This window comes from Chiloscyllium plagiosum, chromosome 2 (assembly GCF_004010195.1).
Source record: "Chiloscyllium plagiosum isolate BGI_BamShark_2017 chromosome 2, ASM401019v2, whole genome shotgun sequence".
NCBI lineage: Eukaryota > Metazoa > Chordata > Chondrichthyes > Orectolobiformes > Hemiscylliidae > Chiloscyllium > Chiloscyllium plagiosum.
In genome coordinates, this window is record NC_057711.1 from 129,821,095 (window position 1) to 129,842,180 (window position 21,086).

The 21,086-nt window shown below is 39.7% G+C and overlaps 1 protein-coding gene across 3 annotated transcripts in view; it reads right to left on the reverse strand.

The window, feature by feature from the left end:
* slc12a2 (solute carrier family 12 member 2) overlaps positions 1-21,086 on the reverse strand; it is a 223,177-nt gene that overhangs the window by 146,065 nt on the left and 56,026 nt on the right. For all 3 annotated transcript variants that reach the window (XM_043718081.1, XM_043718096.1, XM_043718088.1), the window contains exon 2: positions 2,544-2,663. In XM_043718081.1, the coding sequence (XP_043574016.1) occupies positions 2,544-2,663 (120 nt within the window). The remainder of the gene's footprint in view (positions 1-2,543; positions 2,664-21,086) is intronic.

The window sequence follows — 21,086 nt, forward strand, 5'->3', positions numbered from 1 at the left end:
AATGTGGGAATGGTTGATGCAGGCAGTATTTCAAGTTTTCAAAAGGAACATTTGTAGGGAATGAAAAGGACAAGGAGGTTAATGCTGGATCATTTGATCAAGTGCCAGGAGAAGTCCAATAGTGTGTCATATTTATACAAAGAAGTTTCAGGACAAAGCACTTGTTTTGGCAGTTGATGCCTCTTATTTTAAGAGAGCAACTGGGAAAGTGATACTCAGTCTGGAGACAACAGAGAATTCCATTGGTCTGAATTGCAGGGGAAGCCTCATGATTAAGCAATTTTATAGGGTATTGCAGGGAACTTTAAATCAAATAATGATTTGGATGTGAGCATAAGAGGTACAGTTAGTAAGTTTGCAGATGACACCAAAATTGAAGGTGTAGTGGACAACGAAGGTTACCTCAGATTACAACAGGATCTTGACCAGATGGGCCAATGGGCTGAGAAGTGGCAGATGGAGTTTAATTTACATAAATGTGAGGGACTGCATTTTAGGAAAGCAAATCTTAGGAGGACTTACACTTAATGGTAAGGTCCTAGGGAATGTTGCTGAACAAAGAGACCAAGTTCATAGCTCCTTGAAAGTGGGGTCACAGGTAGATAAGATAGCAACGGCGGCATTTGGTATCCTTTCCTTTATTGGTCAGAGTATGGAGTGTAAGAAAGGGTTCAAAAAGATTTAAGGATATTGTCAAGGTTGGAGGATTTGAGCTATAGGGAGAGATTGAATAGGCTGGGGCTGTTTTCCCTGGAGCATCGGAGGCTGAGGGTGACTTTATAGAGGTTTATAAAACCATGAGGGGCATGGATAGGGTAAATAGGCAAAGGTCTTTTCCCTGGGGTGGAGGAGTCCAGAACTAGAGGGCCTAGGTTTAGGGAGAGAGGGGAAAGCTATAAGTGAGACCCTAGGGGCAACTTTTTCCAGGGTGGTACATGTATGGAGTGAACTGCCAGAGGAAGTGGTGGAGGCTGGTGCAACTGCAACAATTAAAAGGCATCTGGATGGGTTTATGAACGGGAAGGGTTTGGAGGGATATGGGCCAGGTGCTGGGATATCTGGTCGGCATGGATGAGTTGGATCGAAGGGTCTAATTCCGTGCTGTACACCTCTATAACTCTAAATCAGCTGTAATTGGGTGGGATGGGAATTGTGCTCTGCTCCCTCTGGGCTCCTGCTCAGGATAAACAGACTGCAGCGAGGTGCATACACCTATCCACACCAACACCAAATAACAATTTTCCCAAATGCATTGTTACAGCTTGCTTTTTTGCATGCAGCAACTTCAATTTACAAGTATTTTACTGTATTATAGTTTTGGTTATAAACCCATTTGAAATGGGTCCTTCTAATCAACAGTTTCGAAAATCTCTTGAAATACCATAATACATTCAGAATCAATTATTTATTGAGATTTGCATTATTGCAGGCTCATTATCATATTTAACAGTGAACTAACTCAAATTGAAGCTGCTCAATTATTACCGCTTTCTTGTAGAATTTTTAGTCTGTAAATTGCTCGTAATTTGCCACAGACTTTTTAAATAAAGTCGAAAAAAGAATTATACAGTCAGTCAATGTCCATTAGATCTCGTGCAATTTGATATTAAAAGCAGTCAGTTTATTTGCATGCATTTCTCCCCCAAAATGAGAGTCTATTAGGAGTGCAACAAAGATGTTATTTGCAGTAACATTAAAAGCAGTGACAAACAGTAACTTTCACATTAAAATAAACACCTTGCACAAGCTTCACCCTTTCAGGGAAAAAAAAAAATCTGCTTTCCTTTTTTCATATAAAGACACAGCATGAGAGAGTTGGAACTGGGTACTATGAATTAAGAAGTCAACAATATAAGACAACAACTTTGCCTGAATATCAGCATTAAATTTTATTGTGGAGCTAAAAGACATGCAGAGGTGGTTGTTGTACCTTCAAAGTCCAGAAATTCAGTCCTGCAAAAAGAAATCTACTTTTGCAAAGACATAAAAATTGGAGACATTTGCTGTAAGCTGCCCACTTTGCAGCTAAAATCCAAGTGGTGTCATAAGTTATACCAACACAAAAAAAAAATCAGAAGATTTCTAAATGGCTTCACAAAAATTAAAAGAAAAGCTTCACAAAGTTCATAGAATCATCGAATCCCTACAGTGTGGACTCAGGCCATTTGGCCCACACTGACCCTCCAAAAGATCATCCCCATCTAGACACAAGCCCCTACTCTGTACTTCCCATCTCACATGGCTCACCCACCTGAACTACACATCCCTGAACACACTGTGCTCCAATTTCATCTCATGATCCAAAGATGTGCAGGTTGGGGTGGATTGGCCATTCTAAATTACACACAGAGGAAACCCCCCACAGACACGGGGAGAGAGTGTGCAAACTCCACAGACAGCTGCCAGTGTCTGGAATCAAACCCAGCTCCCTGGCATTGGGAGGCAGCAATGCTAGCCACTGAGCCACCCCAAAAAGAAATTAAAAACTGATGACTAAATATTCTCGTTTTATCTACTGAAAGCAGAAAGATGCAATTACTCACCAGAACACCTTTAACCCAGCCAAACTTTACAACCCCTTTATTGTCAACAACATGTTTTGACACAGCCTCCTCAGCTGGACTGGCTTCCTCTCCATTTGCGTAACCATCCTCAAAAGGCTCCTGCGAAACAAAAAGATTTTAGTTTCATAAACTCTCACTTCAAATCATAATATTTAGGAAGTTATTCCAGATTTCCCTTAAAAAGGTAATAGTTAACTACTGAATGCCAAATTCAAAAAACCATTGTGTAATATATCACTTGTTATCAGATTGAAGTTAATGAAATGGATAAAGGAAAGAAACCATACATTCAAAGCAGGAATAAACCATCTCTGAAGTCAGCTTTATTATCCAACATTTGTTCTGGTAAATAGGATGTAATGCTGCTGTTTTGGAGTTAACATATAGACAGAATGGGAAGGAACCAGCAATTCCCAACAAAATAATCAGTATATAGCTGAGACAATGTAGAGAAGTAACTTGGTAACTAAAGACCTGTTAACCAACTAACTGTCAAAGACAAACTCAGAATCCACAATGAGATCAATGAATTAAATCAAGTTCATATTTCACAAAAGCAAGTCTCAATTCTAAAAATGTCGGTAGTTTACAGAAAATGAGAGTCAGAATGTGAGAATGGTAGAACCATGGTGCATCTCCTGCCACACTTGAAAATGAACTTTAATAGGGATAGGGGAGGGGACGACATGACAACAAGCTAAAAGCAAGGAAAGAAATGGTTCACAATTTAAAAAAGGTGTTGAACTCAATGTCAAGTCCAGAAGGATGTACAGTATCCAGTCTGAGGATGAGATGTACCTGCAGTTTGTGCTGTTTCACTGCAACACTGCAGCATGTCAAGGACAGACATATGGGCATGCAAGCAAGCAGATGGGACTATCGTAGGCAATGTCATATTTTTGGTGGTACTCTGAATCTGATACTGAAACTAAGTAGAATATCAAATAAACAAACAAACAAACAAGCAGCATCTGTAGAGGGCAAAAAAGTCAACGCCTCAAGTTCAGTTTGATTTAATTAGAAACAAAGGGGGCTGGAAAATTCTTCTTTTCTCTACGGGGGGGGGGGGGGGGAAACTGATGTAGGACAAGAGGAGCAAATGGAAGAGATGTTAAGGTTGCTTAGAGTAAAAGACAAAAGGGAGTGGTGTGGGGAGAAGATAGATATAGATAGGTGAAGGCTGTCACTTACAATAGTGACTGCTACTATTCTAAAACAAAGTCTTCAAAGCTTTGAAAGAGATTGCGAGCATTCCAATGTACAAAAAAATTACTGATTTCAGAAGTCACCATACTCCTACACACAAATCCTAACCCAACAGCCAGATTTATTTTAAAAAATTACACTGAGTACAAACAAGACCCAGGTTAAAACCAGATGTCAGGTGCAGCACCTGTGAAAAATTAACTGCATAACAAACAAAGGAGTTAGCACGTTACATTTTTCAACCTAGTGATATCTAGTATTTCCATCAGCAATAAACTGAAATAGGGAATGCTGCTTTTTAAGATGTGCTATAATTTACCTGCACTAGCATCATAAGCATGCTTAAGTTCAATCAATAAAGATAGCTCATGGGTTTAAACATTTAGCTTGTATTTATAAAAAGTGAGATAACATCTAAATAGTATCAGGTGCTGCGATAAGGATTTTCTAACTTTTCCTTTCAAAAGGCAATCTTTACAAATATTTCCCTTAAGGCAAAGAAAGGATTTCCACTAAAATACACAGTACAGTACTGATCTGTCCCCTCAACAAGCATTAAAACATTTTGCCAAACAATGTTTCTTGAAAAAAAAACATTGATACTTGGCACTTCCTGTTCACATGGGTGTACACAGGACAAACTTAGGAGAAACCACAATTGTTTCAGAGAATTGATGCTCTGGAGATCAGAATTTAAATAGCACACCCAGAGAAATTGCAGGATTTAAACACATCTTGACCTTTTTTGTCCCTCTGCAATAAGCCAGATTTTCAAAAAAGATAAACTTGAAAAATCCAGCCTTTGACTCTGCTCTTCAGCAGGTCACTATAATCGGAAATCAAGTTTCAAAAGAATCAAAATCTGAACATTTTCTACTCCAAACTAACGTGGATGCAAGCATGCATTATTTCATTTATTATTATTAGTTTTTTGATTGTCAAATTGTTATAATTTCTTCTGCACTTAAAACCAACTTTCCATAAAAAAATTGTGGAAAGAGGTTTCGTAACTGAGATGGGCATGGTCTTCATAAGTAATTTAGAATCGCAGTTTAATTGCTCTAACTCAAACAACCTTGGGTGCTTTTAATTACAAAATGGAGGATCAATGACAAACAATTATTTGTTTACAATCTAATTAGGTGCTTATGAATGCTAAAAGCACCTAACAATTAAGAACACTAACTAATCAAGTTATGGTGCAGTAGTAATATTAGATAATTTTATTATAATGGAACTGAGCACAAGATTGAAGTTTTAAAAAATTCTGCATCATTGACAAGGACAATACTTGCTACACTTCCTTAACTGCCCAAGAGGTGGCTTCTGGAAGTTTTAGGAAGAATAAATTTGATTAGATTAATATACAGTCTTCTGAGATGCAGCTGAAAGATTTTTAAATTGTAGGAAGGAAAGCAAGTTACTCTGTGAAATACAATAGTTCTGCTATAACCTGACAGTAATGTTCCTCTGCAGCTTCGTGCTACAGAAGGTTGCTGTGTCCGTTCAGTAGAAAGATCGCATTATCCAAACAATGACCACAATTCGTCAATCACGTTATAGGCAACTTGTGCTGACGGAACACCTTATAGCACAATGACCTGTAATCCAGCCCTGATTTCTAAAGTAATAAAGATAAATAACTTTACTGTGGACTGCCACCTGCGAGGAAGACTGATGTAAAAGAGGAGTGGATATATTGGGAAGTTTAAACAAAGCAATCCAGAGCACGCAACTGACAAATGCAATGCAGAATTGTTTAAAGAAAGTAAAAAGCTCTTAAAAATAGGTAATTGAGCCTTCCAGAAACTGAACAGTGGAATATGTGACACCCCTTGGGTGAGCTGCAATGAAAAAGGTTGGAGTGAATGAGCTGGAGCTTTTATTGTTTTTTTAAAAAGTTCAAAATTAACAAAATCCACAAGGATAGACAGGAGTCACCCTAGATTTAATGAAAACAGACCAGAAATGAAAATTGCCATCATATGGGAGTCAATGAGTGTTGGAAGATACAACATTGTCTCACTTCCAATGTAGTCACCAAATTAAAAGGAAGAGGGCCATCCACAAAATATTTAAAACTCATGATGTGCGATAAACAACTGTCTTGGTGTTTTTATAAACTGGGCACTGAAATGAGCAAGAACTGTACAGAAAAAGCACTGTTTCAAAAGGGTGGCTGTCGGTTTGAAAGCAAATATCTGCCATGCACAAAGATACCAAATAACCATTAAACAGGCAGTAACTGAAGCTCAGATTATAGACAATCTGTGGTCAAGAGGTGCCAAGATGACTGTCACTAGCCCACAGATCAATGATAGACTTATTGCTAGTCAACAACTAGGGTATTGGTTCTAGGGTGGTTAGAGCAGGTTAGAGTTCATAATGGGATTACAGTTTTAGTTGATAATGGCTTATATCTGCTTACGTATTGTTACAGTCTTAGAATTTGTGTTTTATATGCAAATCTAAACAAGATTTTTCAAACCAAGGTTGATAGAAAGCAAGGTGAAATGGAGTACGGTGTATTACATAAAGTCTTTAACATTTTCTGGAGACATAACAATATTGGGTCAGGATTTACAGCAAGTCGCACAACAGTACATAGCATTGCGGGTCAACCCACAGCAGGTGGCCTGCAGCAGCTCAGCCCCACCTTCAAGGGCAACTAGGGATGGGCAACAAATGCTGGTCCAGCCAGTGAGGCTCCCATCACTCAAAATGATGAAAAACAAAACATAAAAGTTCATCTAATGGGGAGCACGGTGGCACAGTGGTTAGCACTGCTGCCTCACGGCGCCAGAGACCCGGGTTCAATTCCCGCCTCAGGGGACTGACTGTGTGGAGTTTGGACATTCTCCCAGTGTCTGCGTGGGTTTGCGTGGGTTTCCTCCCACAGTCCAAAAATGTGCAGGTCAGGTGAATTGGCCATGCTAAATTGCCCGTAGTGTTAGGTGCAGGGGTAAACATAGGGGAATGGGTCTGGGAGGGTGCGGGTCGGTGTGGACTTGTTGGGCCGAAGAGCCTATTTCCACACTAAGTAATCTAATCTAGAAGAGCCTATTTCCACACTAAGTAATCTAATCTAAAATCAGGGACAAACAGAAGTAGTTTTAAAAATTCATTCATGGTCTGGGGGCGTCATTGGCCATCTCTTGCCCAGGGAACAGGAGAATCGATGTTTCGGGCATAAGCCCTTCTTCAGGAACCTGAAGAAGGGCTTATGCCTGAAACGTCGATTCTCCGGTTCCCTGGATACTGCCTGACCTGCTGCGCTTTTCCAGCAACACATTTTCAGCTCTGATCTCCAGCATCTGCAGACCTCACTTTCTCCTCATCTCTTCCCCATCCCAGAGGGCAGTTAAAAATCAACCACATTGCCGTGGGTCTGGAGCCACATGTAGGCCAGACCAGGTAAAGATGCAAGTTTCCTTCCCTGTTGGCTCCTGGCTGGCTGTAATCTGAACTTCAACTTCCTTCCTGAACCAGATGGGATTCTTCCACAAATCAATAAACAGGTTCATGGTCATTATACTCTTCATTGTAGATTTTATTGAATTTAAACATCCCAGTCAGCCACGGCAGGATTCAAAACCAACTCGCCAGAACATTCAAAGCCTCTGGATTAACAGTTCAGTGATAATACCACTAGGCTGTCACTTCCCCTCAAAAAAATCAAAACAAATACATAAAGACTTAAGAAATTGCACCCAAAATTCCCCTTTTAAATTGTTGAACAGGTGACGTCAAGTGAACAGAGAAAATGCACAATTTAGAATATTTCAACTTAAGAGGTTTTCATTAATTTAAAAAAAACAGCCACAAAAAGGCTGGTATGGAGAATAAGATTCAGGTATATTTGCATAGAGATGAAGTTGAAGTATAAATAGCAACAGGAATTGTGGAGAAGCTGAAAGCAGGTATTCTTCAGACAAACACTATCAGGTGCTGAGTAGAATGTTCATTCCTGGAACCCTGAATCTACATGAAGGATAAAACAAACATTCAACTTTGCCAATATCAGATTATTTTACTGGGGAAGAAAGATGTTGAAATTAAAGCAGGCAATCAAAAACTTATGTTTTTAGAAAAACTAAAACAAAACATTGCAAAGTAGAATGAACTTTAAAATGTTACATTGTAAAATTAACTGTTTATTTGTGGAAACTGCATACTGGAGAAATATTCAAGCCAGGTAATGCAGAGGTATAGGGCTGATCAGGATGATAAAGAATGACTTATCAGGAATGGTTTTGACAACATGAAATCCTACAGTAGTTTAAAAAAAAGGCAGTAGTGTCGGAACGAGAATGATACAGAAGTGAAATATTGATTGGTACAAATATATTTAATCCAAAAAAATTTATCAGAGCAGGAGCAATTGGTAAAACTGAAAATATAAGCTTGGAATGTGTTAGAAAAATACCACAATGACAGACACAGTGAAAATGATAAAGGTGTAAGCTTCAGAGGCGTTCAAGAAATACTCAAGAGTCAGTTGTACAGAACAGAAACGGACCCACTAGTCCACCTCTTTAAGCCAACCAGATATCTTAATTTAATCAAGTCCCATTTGAGAGTACTTGGCTCATATTCCTCTACCCATCCAGATATTTCTTAAAATGCTGTAATTGTACCAGCTTCCACCATTTCCTTTGGAGCTCATTCCATACACACATCACCCTCTGTGTGAAGAAAGTTACCTCTCAGGTCCCTATTAAATCTTTCCCTTCTCACCTTAAAGCTACGCCTTCCAGTTCTGAACTCCCATACCCTTGGAAAAAGACCTTGACTATTCACCCTACCTACACCTCTCATGATTTTATAACCATTTTGTAAACTACTCTAACAATTTGGACATTGGATTTGAATTTTAAAGTATTTTAATCAGTAATACCTTAAAGCTACGCCTTCCAGTTCTAAAACTCCCATACCCTTGGAAAAAGACCTTGACTATTCACCCTACCTACGCCTCTCATGATTTTATAACCATTTTGTAAACTACTCTAACAATTTGGACATTGGATTTGAATTTTAAAGTATTTTAATCAGTAATATTCACAGCAGCAATGTATTTTAATGTATGAACCATTTCATTTGAAGACAACATTGTAAATTGACACATTTGTCTATGAACCAAAGTATTTTAGATTTTTATCTTAATTAAAATATGAATTGTGCTGCAAATTATAATCATCCAAATTAAACTCTAGGACTTGCGCACAATGAAACAGGTGTTAAAAAGGGAATCCTAACACTAAATTTGAAATGGCCACGGGCATTCTGCCTAACACAGGTTGGCCAAGTTTCAGGAAACCAATGATGTACCACACAAGAAACAGTTGAAATCAAAAACATGTAACCCTCTCAAGACGGTGAAAGCAATAATCATACTGTACCCCTCACCATCAGCCCACCCCCTTTCCCTCACCCTCTGCACCAGCATAATAACTGATGGGATCTTTCACACGTCGGATGATAAAAAAAAAATTTGCCTTTTGGGCCAGATTATTGCAGGCAAAAAAATCTTGAACAAAATGAACACAGAACCACCTTGTATTTCAAAGGAGTTTTTCCTTAAAGGAAAAACACAGAAGAGATGGATTTTGACTAAGAAGAAGGTGAAACAGGCTGGAGAACACTCACCAAGAAAAAAAAACCCAGACTGGGAAACAAAAGCCGAAAAAACAAGAATTTAAACAGTTAGTCCCAGCAACCAACCAACAAACCGTAGTCTCAGGTTACTCAAAGACTTCCAAAACGTGGACATAACTTGGTCATCTCACAACCACTGATTGTCTCCTTAATATTACAGTAAAAATTTACATGTTAAAATTGGAAGAAGGAATATCCTCATGGTTTAAAAAAGGTAAGCCTTTGTTATGGCCAAATTAAAAAGTTTGAAAAGTGGAGACAAATTCACCCCTTAGCTTGTTGCAACAGATTTATTAGGTACAGAAAAGATTAAAACCTGCATTTACAAAAAACATGCAAATGTTTAATTTCAAATGCCTTAAATCTTCAGTAAACATCTGGAACAATTATATGCTTGAAATTAAACTTGATGCATACAACTTTCCTCGCTATCAACTTCAGAAAATATTTGCACTCATATTACATATTGTATTGTCGCTTATATCTACAACACAATGTTATTTCATGTAGAGTAATTATCAATGGCAACACAATCTCTGTAGATAGGTTTAACCTGCTTCACTGACAAGCATTTAAAATAAATGTTTGCCTGACAGTGGCCAAGAACAGATTCATAAATCTTTGTCCCTATTGTTAATACCAAAAACTCCATGCACCAGATATTGCTTCTTCTGTAGCTTGACAAGATTTATTGTGTGAAAAGTACTGTTCTGTCATTTCAGGTTACAATAATACTGAACTTTAAATCTGATACTAAACACCCCATTCTAATAAAGGGAACTTCAGATTAATCTTCATTACAAATGTTCAGAATAGCTGTTCCTCCAATCAGCTTTCACGCACAGAAAATTTGAAAAAAAAATCGAACAGAGAATACATAGCAGACTATTCATATGAACTGATTACCTTCCTGACCTGTCACTTGCTCCAGGTTAGATTAGATATAAGCTGTTCCCACCTTCCATTACAAAAGTCACTATTATAAACACTTGCCACTCACTAAATCACCTCACAACCTCTTAGTAACTGGCTGTAGCTTTGCAATTGCTTGAAGTCATCCAAATGACATAAATAATATCACAATGGTAGTCAGACGCACTTCATAGAACATGATAAAGGTTTGAGGCACTTTGTTCCAGCCACACAGGGCAGCATTATTTGATTGTTAAAACAAGTGGGTATGAGCTGGCTAGGTGTCAGGTAGCAGGCCATCTCCACTGCTAAAAAAAACTCACTGTAGTCCCGGCCAACCAGTTCATGAGGAATGAAGAGGCAAGCACAAGAAACAGACTGACAACAAATATTCCAGTTCACCAGGATTTTACAGTCCATTGGTTGAGGCCTATACCAGTGATCAAGAACGCAACCACTTTAAACACTCTGCTCACACCCACCCAGTGAGTGAGAAGATCAAGAGCCATGGAAGTGCTAGACACTCAGCAGGTCTGTGTGGGAAGAGCAAACAGCTAAATATCAAGTCTCCTGACTTTTCTTCAGAACGATTTAACTCTGTCACTACAGATTCTGCCATTGCTCCCAAGTTTATCTAGTAGTATTTAGTTTTTATCTCATCACTTCCCCTCAGTACCCAGGTATACAGTTCATCCAGTCTTGGTGATTTCCCCACTTTAAAAAAGTGAAATGCTTCTATTGCCCAACTTACCTTATCCAATGCTTCATACTATGCCTTTGCTAAATTAGAAATGTTTGCTTCATTCCAATTAGGAAAATAGGTGCAAAAAGTTAATAAGTAAGTCCTCCACTAGTTAACTTATTGATTAGTTAACTTGGTTCTGTTTTATTTCTTGATTATCAGCTTTCTCCAAGTACTTACAGAAAATGGATTTACTTCCAATATCAATACTTTCATGGGCTCTTCACTTTCCAAAACCTCACCTTTAAAATTTCGCTCATGCACCTCCCACCATATTCAGCTTTTGACATCTGGTACGTTTTCTTCTTGACTTATTCTGTCCCACAGGCAACACGAGATAGAAGGTTAGGTACAACACTTCCATCCTTCTTAATTTGCTCTGACCAATCTTTAAATCCTTGTAAGCCAGCTACTGATCTAATACCCATTTAACTTAAAATAGCCATTCTCAGTCCACTTGGACTGAACTATATCTCAGTTTAGTCATATTAGTGTTTCCCCCACTTAAATCTTAACTTGGTATATCTTTACATCTATCCTGCTCCATGCTACAACCATACGGTTATGATCACTAGCACCAAGACCCATCCCATCCAATCCCTTCCCGGATTCTATCTGGGACGGTCCATTCTCAGGGTGGACTTGCTACATACCTGGTTAAGAAACTGTTCTGAATGCTTTCAAGAGTCCTGCACCCTCAAACATTGCACCGAAATGTTATCCCCTCATTAATACAACAGTCAAAATCCCTTAACCGTTATAGGAGTTCAAATTCCACCACCTGCTGCGTTGAGATTCGAACCTGGGCTCCCAGAACATTACCTGGGTCTCTGGATTAACAGCCAAGCAATAATACCACTAGGTCATTACCTCCCAATAGCACTGCTTTCTCTTCAGATGTTGTCAGACCTGCTGAGCTTCTCCAGCAATGTGTTTATTGCAGAATTCCAGCATCCATATTTACTTTAACCTTTTATTTTATAAGTTCAACTCCAGACTTGATCTCCTTCTGACCACACTCCTGAGATTGGAATAACTGAACCAATATTGCAATCCCACCATCTTTTTGCTCAACTTAATTATATAAGAGATGACAAGATTTTTATACAAGATTGATTTAAAATGCTGTAAAGTTGACAATACTTTCTGCCACATTAATCTGAAAACAATTTTGCCATTCTTTAATTCTAATTGGTAAATATAGCTTCTAGTACAGTCTCAAATTATACAAATTGTTATTTCTAGGTCAGTTGATTAAAGGTGAATAAAAATTCCTCTTAAAGGCTGAATTTGGTACCACAGATTACAACTGATTGAAGCATCAGATCACAGCTTTACAGATCAAATAAGTGTCAGTTTCAATTTGCAAGGCTGAGCAAGTTAACACAAACTTTGTGTTCTTAGATTTAAAGTCCCTAGATTCGGTCAGATGGGCACAGGCAAAGACTCTTAATATCCAGTCATTGCAATGACATTTGGATGATAAATCCTAAAAGTCTAGAGGACAATTATCATTCCCACATTGAAATAAGTTAAAAATCACAACACCAGGTTATAGCGCAACAGGTTAATTTGGAAGCACTAGCTTTCGGAGCACTGCTCCTTCATCAGGTGATTGTGGAGTACACAATTGTAAAACACAATTTATAGCAAAAGTTTAGTGTGATGTAACTGTAATTATATATTGCAAAAGACCTGAATTGTTTGTTAAGTCTCTCATCTTTTCGCATGACTATGTTGGTTTTGGTTCTTTCATATGTAAAATCGTAAAATTTTTAAAACAAAGTTGCATTCCCAAGTGAACATTAACAACTGGTGTCATGTCAGCCCAGATAAAGTATTGAAGGTGCAAGCTGCCCTGTGTGAGACTGTCTGTGCCCCAATGGTCAGACTGATTCTAATCTAAAACATGGGTTTATAGAATCTTACATGGGTTCATGCAGTTTTGGGCAAAGTAAAATGTAATTCTGCAAGTACAAATTCACCCCACAAACTTGTGTATGCGAGCGGTGTTTTGGGGTGGGGGGATGGTTATGAGTGTCTGAGAGCGTGTGTACGTGAGAGACTGCAAGTGTAAAGGGGTACAAGTCTGCCCGTGCGCAAGAGTATCTGTGTACGTGTATAGTGCAGTGGGCTCACCAGTAGTGCGACGTGAACCCAAGGTCCCAGTTGAGACCATCATAGGTACTGAACTTGGCTATCAGCCTCCGCTCGGCCACTTTGCGTTGTCGCCTGTCCCAACATCCACCTTAGAGGACAGTCACCCAAAAAGGTCCAAGGTTGAATGCCCTGAAGTGTTCTCCAACTGAGAGGGAACACTCTTGTCTGTGGATTGTTTCACCCGTTGGAGAACACTTCAGCACTCCGGGACATTCAACCTCGGACCTACGGTGACCATCCTCCAAGGCGGACTTCGGGACAGGCAACAACAGGCAACGCAAAGTGGCCGAGCCAAGGCTGATGGCCTCAACCGGGACCTTGGGTTCGTGTCACACTACAGGTGAGCACATTGCCCTACAATCACATTCCTACAGACCCATATACTCAGATTCTCACACACACACACACACACACACGTAAAGTTTGTGGGGTGAATTTGTACTTGCAGAATTGCATTTTATTTTGCTCAAAACTGATGAATCCATGTAAGATTCTGTAAATCTGTTTTAGGTTAGAATCAGTCTGACCATTGTGGCACTGAGACAGCCTCACGCAGGCACCTCACACCTTCAATGCATTATCTGGGCCGACATGACACCAATTGTTAAAGTTAACTTGAGAATGTAACTTTTAAAAGGAGTCCTGCAATTTGCATATGAAAGAACTAAAACCAACATGTTCATTCTAAAAGATGAGAGACTTAAACAATCCAGGTCTTTTTCAATGTCATTTCAGTTACATCACACTGTAAACTTTTGCTCTAAATTGTCTCTTACAATCTTATACTCCACAACCACCTGATGAAGGAGCAGTGCTCCTGAAGCTAGTGCTTCCAAATAAACCTGTTGGACTATAACCTGGAGTTGTGGTGATTTTTAACTTTGTCCATCCCAGTCCAACACCGGCATCTCCAAACCATATTGAAATATTATGCCAATATATATTGGCATCTTTTCAGAGCGCAAAATACAATAAAGTATCTAGCATCCGTGCCATTGTTGTGAAAAACGTTACAATAAATATCACTGCTCATGAAAAGAGAGGGGGAGCTCAAGCAAGAGAGCGCAAAGGAGAGAGAGAGAGAATCCTGGCAGCTGGCCAAGTAGTTGACAAATCTATTTGTACCACAATTAGTTGCAACTTTACTTTAGCAGAACCAGTAAATGCACTGAAACAATAGAAATTTGAGTGTTCAGCTTTTGTTGCGAAATATTGACAAGAGCAGTAAACCATTGCAAAGTCCATATGAAATTATTGTAAACAAAAAAAAACTCTGCATTGTGCAGTATCTGGTGCTAGGTTATAAGAACATAACCAGTGGCATTGTTCACTCCTGATGCATGTGGGTGCCACTTAATACATGCACAAAGCAGACAAAAGGTACAATATGGAAAACGTTCCACTGTGGGGATTTCTGTACTCCCACCAGGCTTTTGTATAAGAAACAACTGGCCTACAGGAGCAACAAAACATTGTCTGTTCAGTAAGACATACACACTTAGTTTTTGCCAAACGTTATCTGATGAGAGAATTGCAGTGGTACCAAATTAAAGAGACAGACTTAAACTACAGCCCTTCTCAACACAATGAAGGTTTGTTCTCCAAAAAGAAGAACATCGTGGTCAAAGATGGAGAAGTCATTGATCAGAGAGAATGTTGCATGAAAAATACAGAGCCCACACTTCCCTCTGTCTGTTGTGTGGTGGGTGGAGTCAGTCAATCTAGTCATTGTTTTAAAAAGTTGAAAGCGTTTGCGCACTCTTAAAATCTATCCACTTCAAAAGATACTAATGGACAATGATTTCCAAATCAGATAAACCATGGAACTGTAGGCTGGCATGTTTGCACTCCATGCATGAAACTAGGGTAGCTGATGCCCTAGCTCCAACAGTAAGAAAGCTCATCAAATCGAGCTCCAATCAATCAGCCATTTCAGGGCTGACTGACCAACTTCACTGGAAATCACAAGCTTCCACAATGAAGTGCTGACCAGCCACAAGGGGCTGAAGGCCTAGGCTTCGGGGGTTAAAAAGCAACACATACTACTTTTTCCTCCAGATCTCTCACACAGTATAGGCTAAGGGACTAGGGCAGGAGTGGGCCTTTAGTGACCGCATGCTTGTGCCCCAGTTGGAAAAGGAGGGCTGCAGCTTCCATCTGTGGCTCACTGTTCGAAATATAGAGCATGTGCTGTTTCCCTCAGCTCAAGATTCAGTTCTGTTTAAAAGCTGCCAGTGCATGCAGCCACACTGTGCCACCGGTGATGGGCAAGTGTCCAGAATATTCTCTTCCCAGCAAGGACCCCATTGCAATTTCAAGGAGATTGGGGAGCTTGAAGAGAATAGGCTAGAAATCTGAAACAAAACCAGAAACTGCTGGCGAAACTCAGCAGGTCTGGCAGCATTTACAGGAAGAACGAACAGTTAACACGTCAAATCCAGTGACTCTTCTTTAACAATGGGAAGAGAAAGAAAAGTTAATTTTACTTTCTCTCCACAGATACTGCTGAGTTTCTCCAGCAATTTCTGCCTTTGGTTGTAGGAATGTAGGAATAAGGTTGTAGGAATAAGGTCAAATCTATTCAGCAGTCTCACATTCCAGAGGGCTGAATATTTGGGAGAATTGTGGTACAAATCAAGTTTAATTCTCCACTCAAACAGCTCCTCCTCGAAATCTGGAGGATTTGAGCTGAGCATACTGAACCGAGAAGCAAATAATCTAGCAAGAAGAGTCTACACCCTAATTAGTGTTACTGTAACGAGTGCAGCATATTGCAAAATAGGTGGCATTTCACTGGATGTTGTCTTCCTGCTATCAAATAATAATTCTTCCCTAAACTTGAGAAAATTGAAGGTTTCCAAACCACCGTAACTAAATGAATGCTAAATCCACATCAACTACTTGTAAACTTCAATTGCCTTATAATTTGATAGTGGTTTCTCTTATGGCATTTTTTGCAGTATAAGAAATCTTGAGATTATTAAATTTCATCCTACATTCTTGAACTTGTACTTTTACCACAAGGTTGCTACAGATTGCTGAGGCTAGGATAACACTAATAATATATCCATGACGTGATACACTGAGGCAAGACTTTTATTTTGGTTTCAGGATACACAAATCCCCATTATAATTACTATACATCAACCTGCTTAATTGGCACCCCATCCATTATTTTCAACCTTCTCAATCATACTGTTGCACAGAGACAGTGTATATTATCACCACTACCTGGATATTTGCCATTCTGATTTGGATCAGAACCCCTGCACTATCATGGGGTCAAAAACCTGGGGCAGCCTTCCTAACAGCATTATGGGCAGACCTACATTAGATCAATCACAGCACTCTAAAAACTGCTGAAACATTTCTCAATATAATTTGAATGGGAACCACACAAGAAACAATTGTCTGCTTGCACTTCCTTTACAATGAAACAAAAATAATTGTTCTCTTCCCTTGGCCGAATGAACAGCTTAGCATGACGACATCTTTTGTTCTTTGTAAGGATTCAGCACAGCTTTCAGAAATAAAATATTTAAAATCTGAAAGGCAGCATTGCCTTATAGCATCCTACTCACAAGCTGCTGCAGTGCAGTATTGTATGTTGTTTCCCTAGCAGGCAGTGGGAAGTCACATTGTGGATGTGTGTGGTTTTAACCAGGACTGTGCAACTATTGTAGTCAGTATAACAAAAATCATCTATGCCTAATTACTAATGTCTTTGCAGGTTAACATTAAAAAGTGAACCTTGGAATTACATGCCAGAGTTAGCAGGCAACAGAAATTAAATTAGAAAATCTCATCTTTCTTGGCATATTACTGTATCTGAAAAAGATCCCCTTCCCAGCAATATGGCTTTGGGCAGTTACCCATATGCTATAGGTCAATATCCTATTGCTATAGGTCAATATCCAATTCATCCAGTCACCAATTAGACTTCTTAATGCTTTCATTAATGCTCATGGCACCATGGCAATGTTTCTACCTGAGCCCAAAGGCACAGGTTCAAGTCCCACCTGTTCCACAGGGATGTCATAACTTTGAACAAGTGGATAACAAAACATTGCTGGCCAACTTCCAGCTGCTTGCCATTTTGGAAATACTGGCTCCAAAGGAATGAACGATCGACATCTCAGCCCACACCCAGGAGCTGAAAGAAAAATGTAGATCCAGTAACAGGGACTGCCAGAGGCAGGTAATGTTTTCCCCTCCACACCACACCCAACCCTATGGGATTTAGCCCTCACTGCAATTAAAAATAAAAAGGTCCTGCAACACAATCTCCTCATTCCCCCACACCCCGGACCAAAGTTTAACAATACAATGTGTGATAGGCAATGGCAAAGAAGCTAGTTTAGTGGAAGTTGGAGGTGTCAAAAAAAAAGTCAATAATTTCCAGTTTAAAAAAAAAACTTTTCTACTCCAGTGTACAAGAATGTGTCAATTATTCAGGCACTTTAAAGTTTCAATATCTGAAATGGCAAGGCACACCCAGTCACTTAAACCCACCAAAACAGATTGGGATTAAACAGCCAACGCTGTCAATTAAGCATTTAAACATACAAGTCAAAAAAGCACAGCCATCAGGCAGCATCTGAAGAACAGGGGAGTTCAGCATCTGCAGTTCTCACTTTTTCCATATAAACACATGGATAAAGGAACAAGCTAGGCCATTCAGCCTTTACATCTGTTCTGCCATTCAGGAAGATCATGGATCTCAAGAGGTGCTCAAGTGTTCATCCACCTCTAGTTAAGAACAAAGGAGTCAGTCTTTCAGAAAGGTTTAACATGCCTTTCTGTATTCTATATATTTACATATACAGCCAAGCCATCCATCACATACCCATTTCACCAGCCAATTCCTCCCGAACCAGACAACTCCTAGCTTGAATTTCATCCAAAATAACAAAAGGACCATTTATAAAAAGATGGACATTTGAAAGCGGAATGAATTAATTAATTAATATTTACCCATAGGTAAATGCCCAGATTACTTTGCAAGTACCGAAACCCAACCAGAGATATGGGCCTACTTTCTTTAGTAAAGTTGCTTTTTTTAAACAAACCATCATAAGCAGTTAGAGACAATACTTCACCCCAATTCATATTAAAAGGATGCAAGTGCTTAGAGACATAAATCACATGATCAGGAACTTCGTAATAGCTGTTATACTGTAGACAATCCAGTTTGACAACAATGTCTCTGCAATTGTATTCATGTTAGGACATGACCCATTTCCTCAAATAATCTGCAATTGCAAAACTAGAATTGTGGTCCTTGTTGCAAACCTATTTCACAACCAGGAGAAGTGGCAACGTGCATTTGCGATTGTATCAAATATTCTAACTAAACAACGATTTGGCATCTTTTGATTTGTGCATTTATCATTTTTAAACTACATCATAATATGGAATCAAGGACGATGTAAGGCAGTCAGCTCGGAGCATTTAAAAAAAAATCAAAGCAGGATTGGAGATGTAGGCTTTTCAAAAGAAAATCATACAATATGTGGTTGAACATATGAGAAACTTATTTCAGTGCAATTTGTTCACTGTCCTTTGGAAAGAATAGTTGAAAAATTCCTTAGCAACCAAGACTATTTTCTGATGGTCAACTATAATGGACTATTTACCGTATGTGAATTAGGAAATTAGCATATAGATATGGCAAATGATTTGAAGATGCCGGTGTTGCACTGGGGGTGTACAAAGTTAAAAATCACATAACACCAGATAAAGATAGGCTAAAGAAATTTTAGCCTTCACTGTATGTGGCATGTTGTTACATTAAACAAACAAAGGAAGAAGTCTTATTACGAACGTGCACTGCATTGTTCAGAATTCATCTGGAGGGCTAGGTACAACTTGAATTTTGGTCTCTTTGTTTAATGAGACACTAAAACATTACTGAAATGGTGGAGTGCTATGTAGGTCCACTATCAGGCTTTGCAGCCATGTTAGAACGTACAGGTGGTTCCTAGCACACCGAAGAAAAAGCTATCTTTAATAACAAAGAAGAAAACAATTATAACTTCAAGGGATATACCTACATCGGAATCAGTTCAGAGAAAATTTACTGAAGCCAATTCCGGGGTTAAAAGGATGGCCTCATGAGGAAAGGTTGTCCTGACTGGACCTACACATTGAGGTTGGAAGTATTCAAAAGGTGATTGGATGGAAAGAAGATGGAAGGGGTTTGACAGGATAGGTGCTGAAAGGATGAATCACTTCAAACAAAATCGCGAACTGGATGGCGCAGTTAAAAATAGCTAGACTCCCAGGAATGTGAGGGGACAGATTTATAGTGATGCATAAACGAAGCAAGGGTGATGGAGCATGTAGTTAAGGGCTGGAATACACTACCCAGCGGTGTGGAGGAGGCAGGTTCAACTGAGGCATTCAAGAGGGGCATTAGACGATTTGTTTTTGAGCACAACTGGGATGTGGGGAAAGGCTGGGAGGCCAGGACTAGATAAAGCCAGTGCAAGTATCAGGGGTTAATGGCCTCCTTCTGCACTGGAATAATTCTGTGACTTAAAAGGAGGAATTTCATCTCTCTGGCTGTTAGTCTTTGGAATGGATTTTCCCAGTAAGAGGTGATTGGGTCATTTAAGATATTCAACATCATGTTAAAAACATGTTTGATCCAGGTGGAAGTCAAGGGTTTATAGGGCTGATAGAAAGGGGAGCTAGGCTACAAGTCTGATTTTTAACCCCCGCCCAACCCCCACCTTTCTCTGAGCAGGTTGGACAAACCAGGGCTTCTGACCCAGAGAGAGGGACAGTACCACTATGCTGAGAGAGTCCCTTAGCTAGAATATATACACATGCACATTGTCTTTAGTCTATTTTAAGAGGTCTTGGAGGTGGTTTGGAAGAGCCCCCAGTAACAAAAATATAAATCAGTCCTCCAGCTAACTGATTTGAAAACAAAGTGATTCACACCTGCCAAATTTAAAATAGGCAGTTATTCAGAGATCCTAAAATAGTACTTTGTTACATGTAGTTACGAAAATACAGTAATATGTGTACAAGTCACCATAAGCCAGTGCCATTTTAATTACTTTAAAAGAAATTAAATTTCACACACAGGGTTAGGACATTATCGTTTCCCTCCATCCAATGCGCCCTGATTTTCTAAGGGCTATAGGACACCAACACACTCTGCAGCCACCAAAGCTATCCCCGAGGGTGCAACACCAATGAGGGAACACACTCAAACTGCCCCCGGACTGGACCATAAATAATCACCGATGCCAAAGCAGCCTCATCACTGCCATAGCCAGGAAACTGCGGCACGGTGGCACAGTGGCTAGCACTGCTGCCTCACAGCGCCAGAGACCCGGGTTCAATTCCCGCCTCAGGCGACTGACTGTGTGGAGTTTGCACGTTCTCCCCATGTCTGCGTGGGTTTCCTCCGGGTGCTCCAGTTTCCTCCCACAGTCCAAAGATGTGCAGGTCAGGTGAATTGGCCATGCTAAATTGCCCGTAGTGTTAGGTAAAAGGGGTAAATGTAAGGGAATGGGTGGGTTGCGCTTCGGCGGGTCGGTGTGGACTTGTTGGGCCGAAGGGCCTGTTTCCACACTGTAATGTAATCTAATCTAAAACTCAAGGACTGGGGCCCATTTCACCTTCAGAGAACCAACTGACCGACCAAATTAACTCAAGATGAGACAAGACATCATTCACTCTGTCACCACAAACGACAACAGAACAGAGGGGAAGATTCAACCTCAGTCCATCAGCACTGGAACAGTTATTCAAGCTGCGACTGGGAATCTTTGAAATTGTCCACCTAAGAGTGGCGTAGGCAGAGTCACTAACTACAGTGAAAAAGCTAAAAA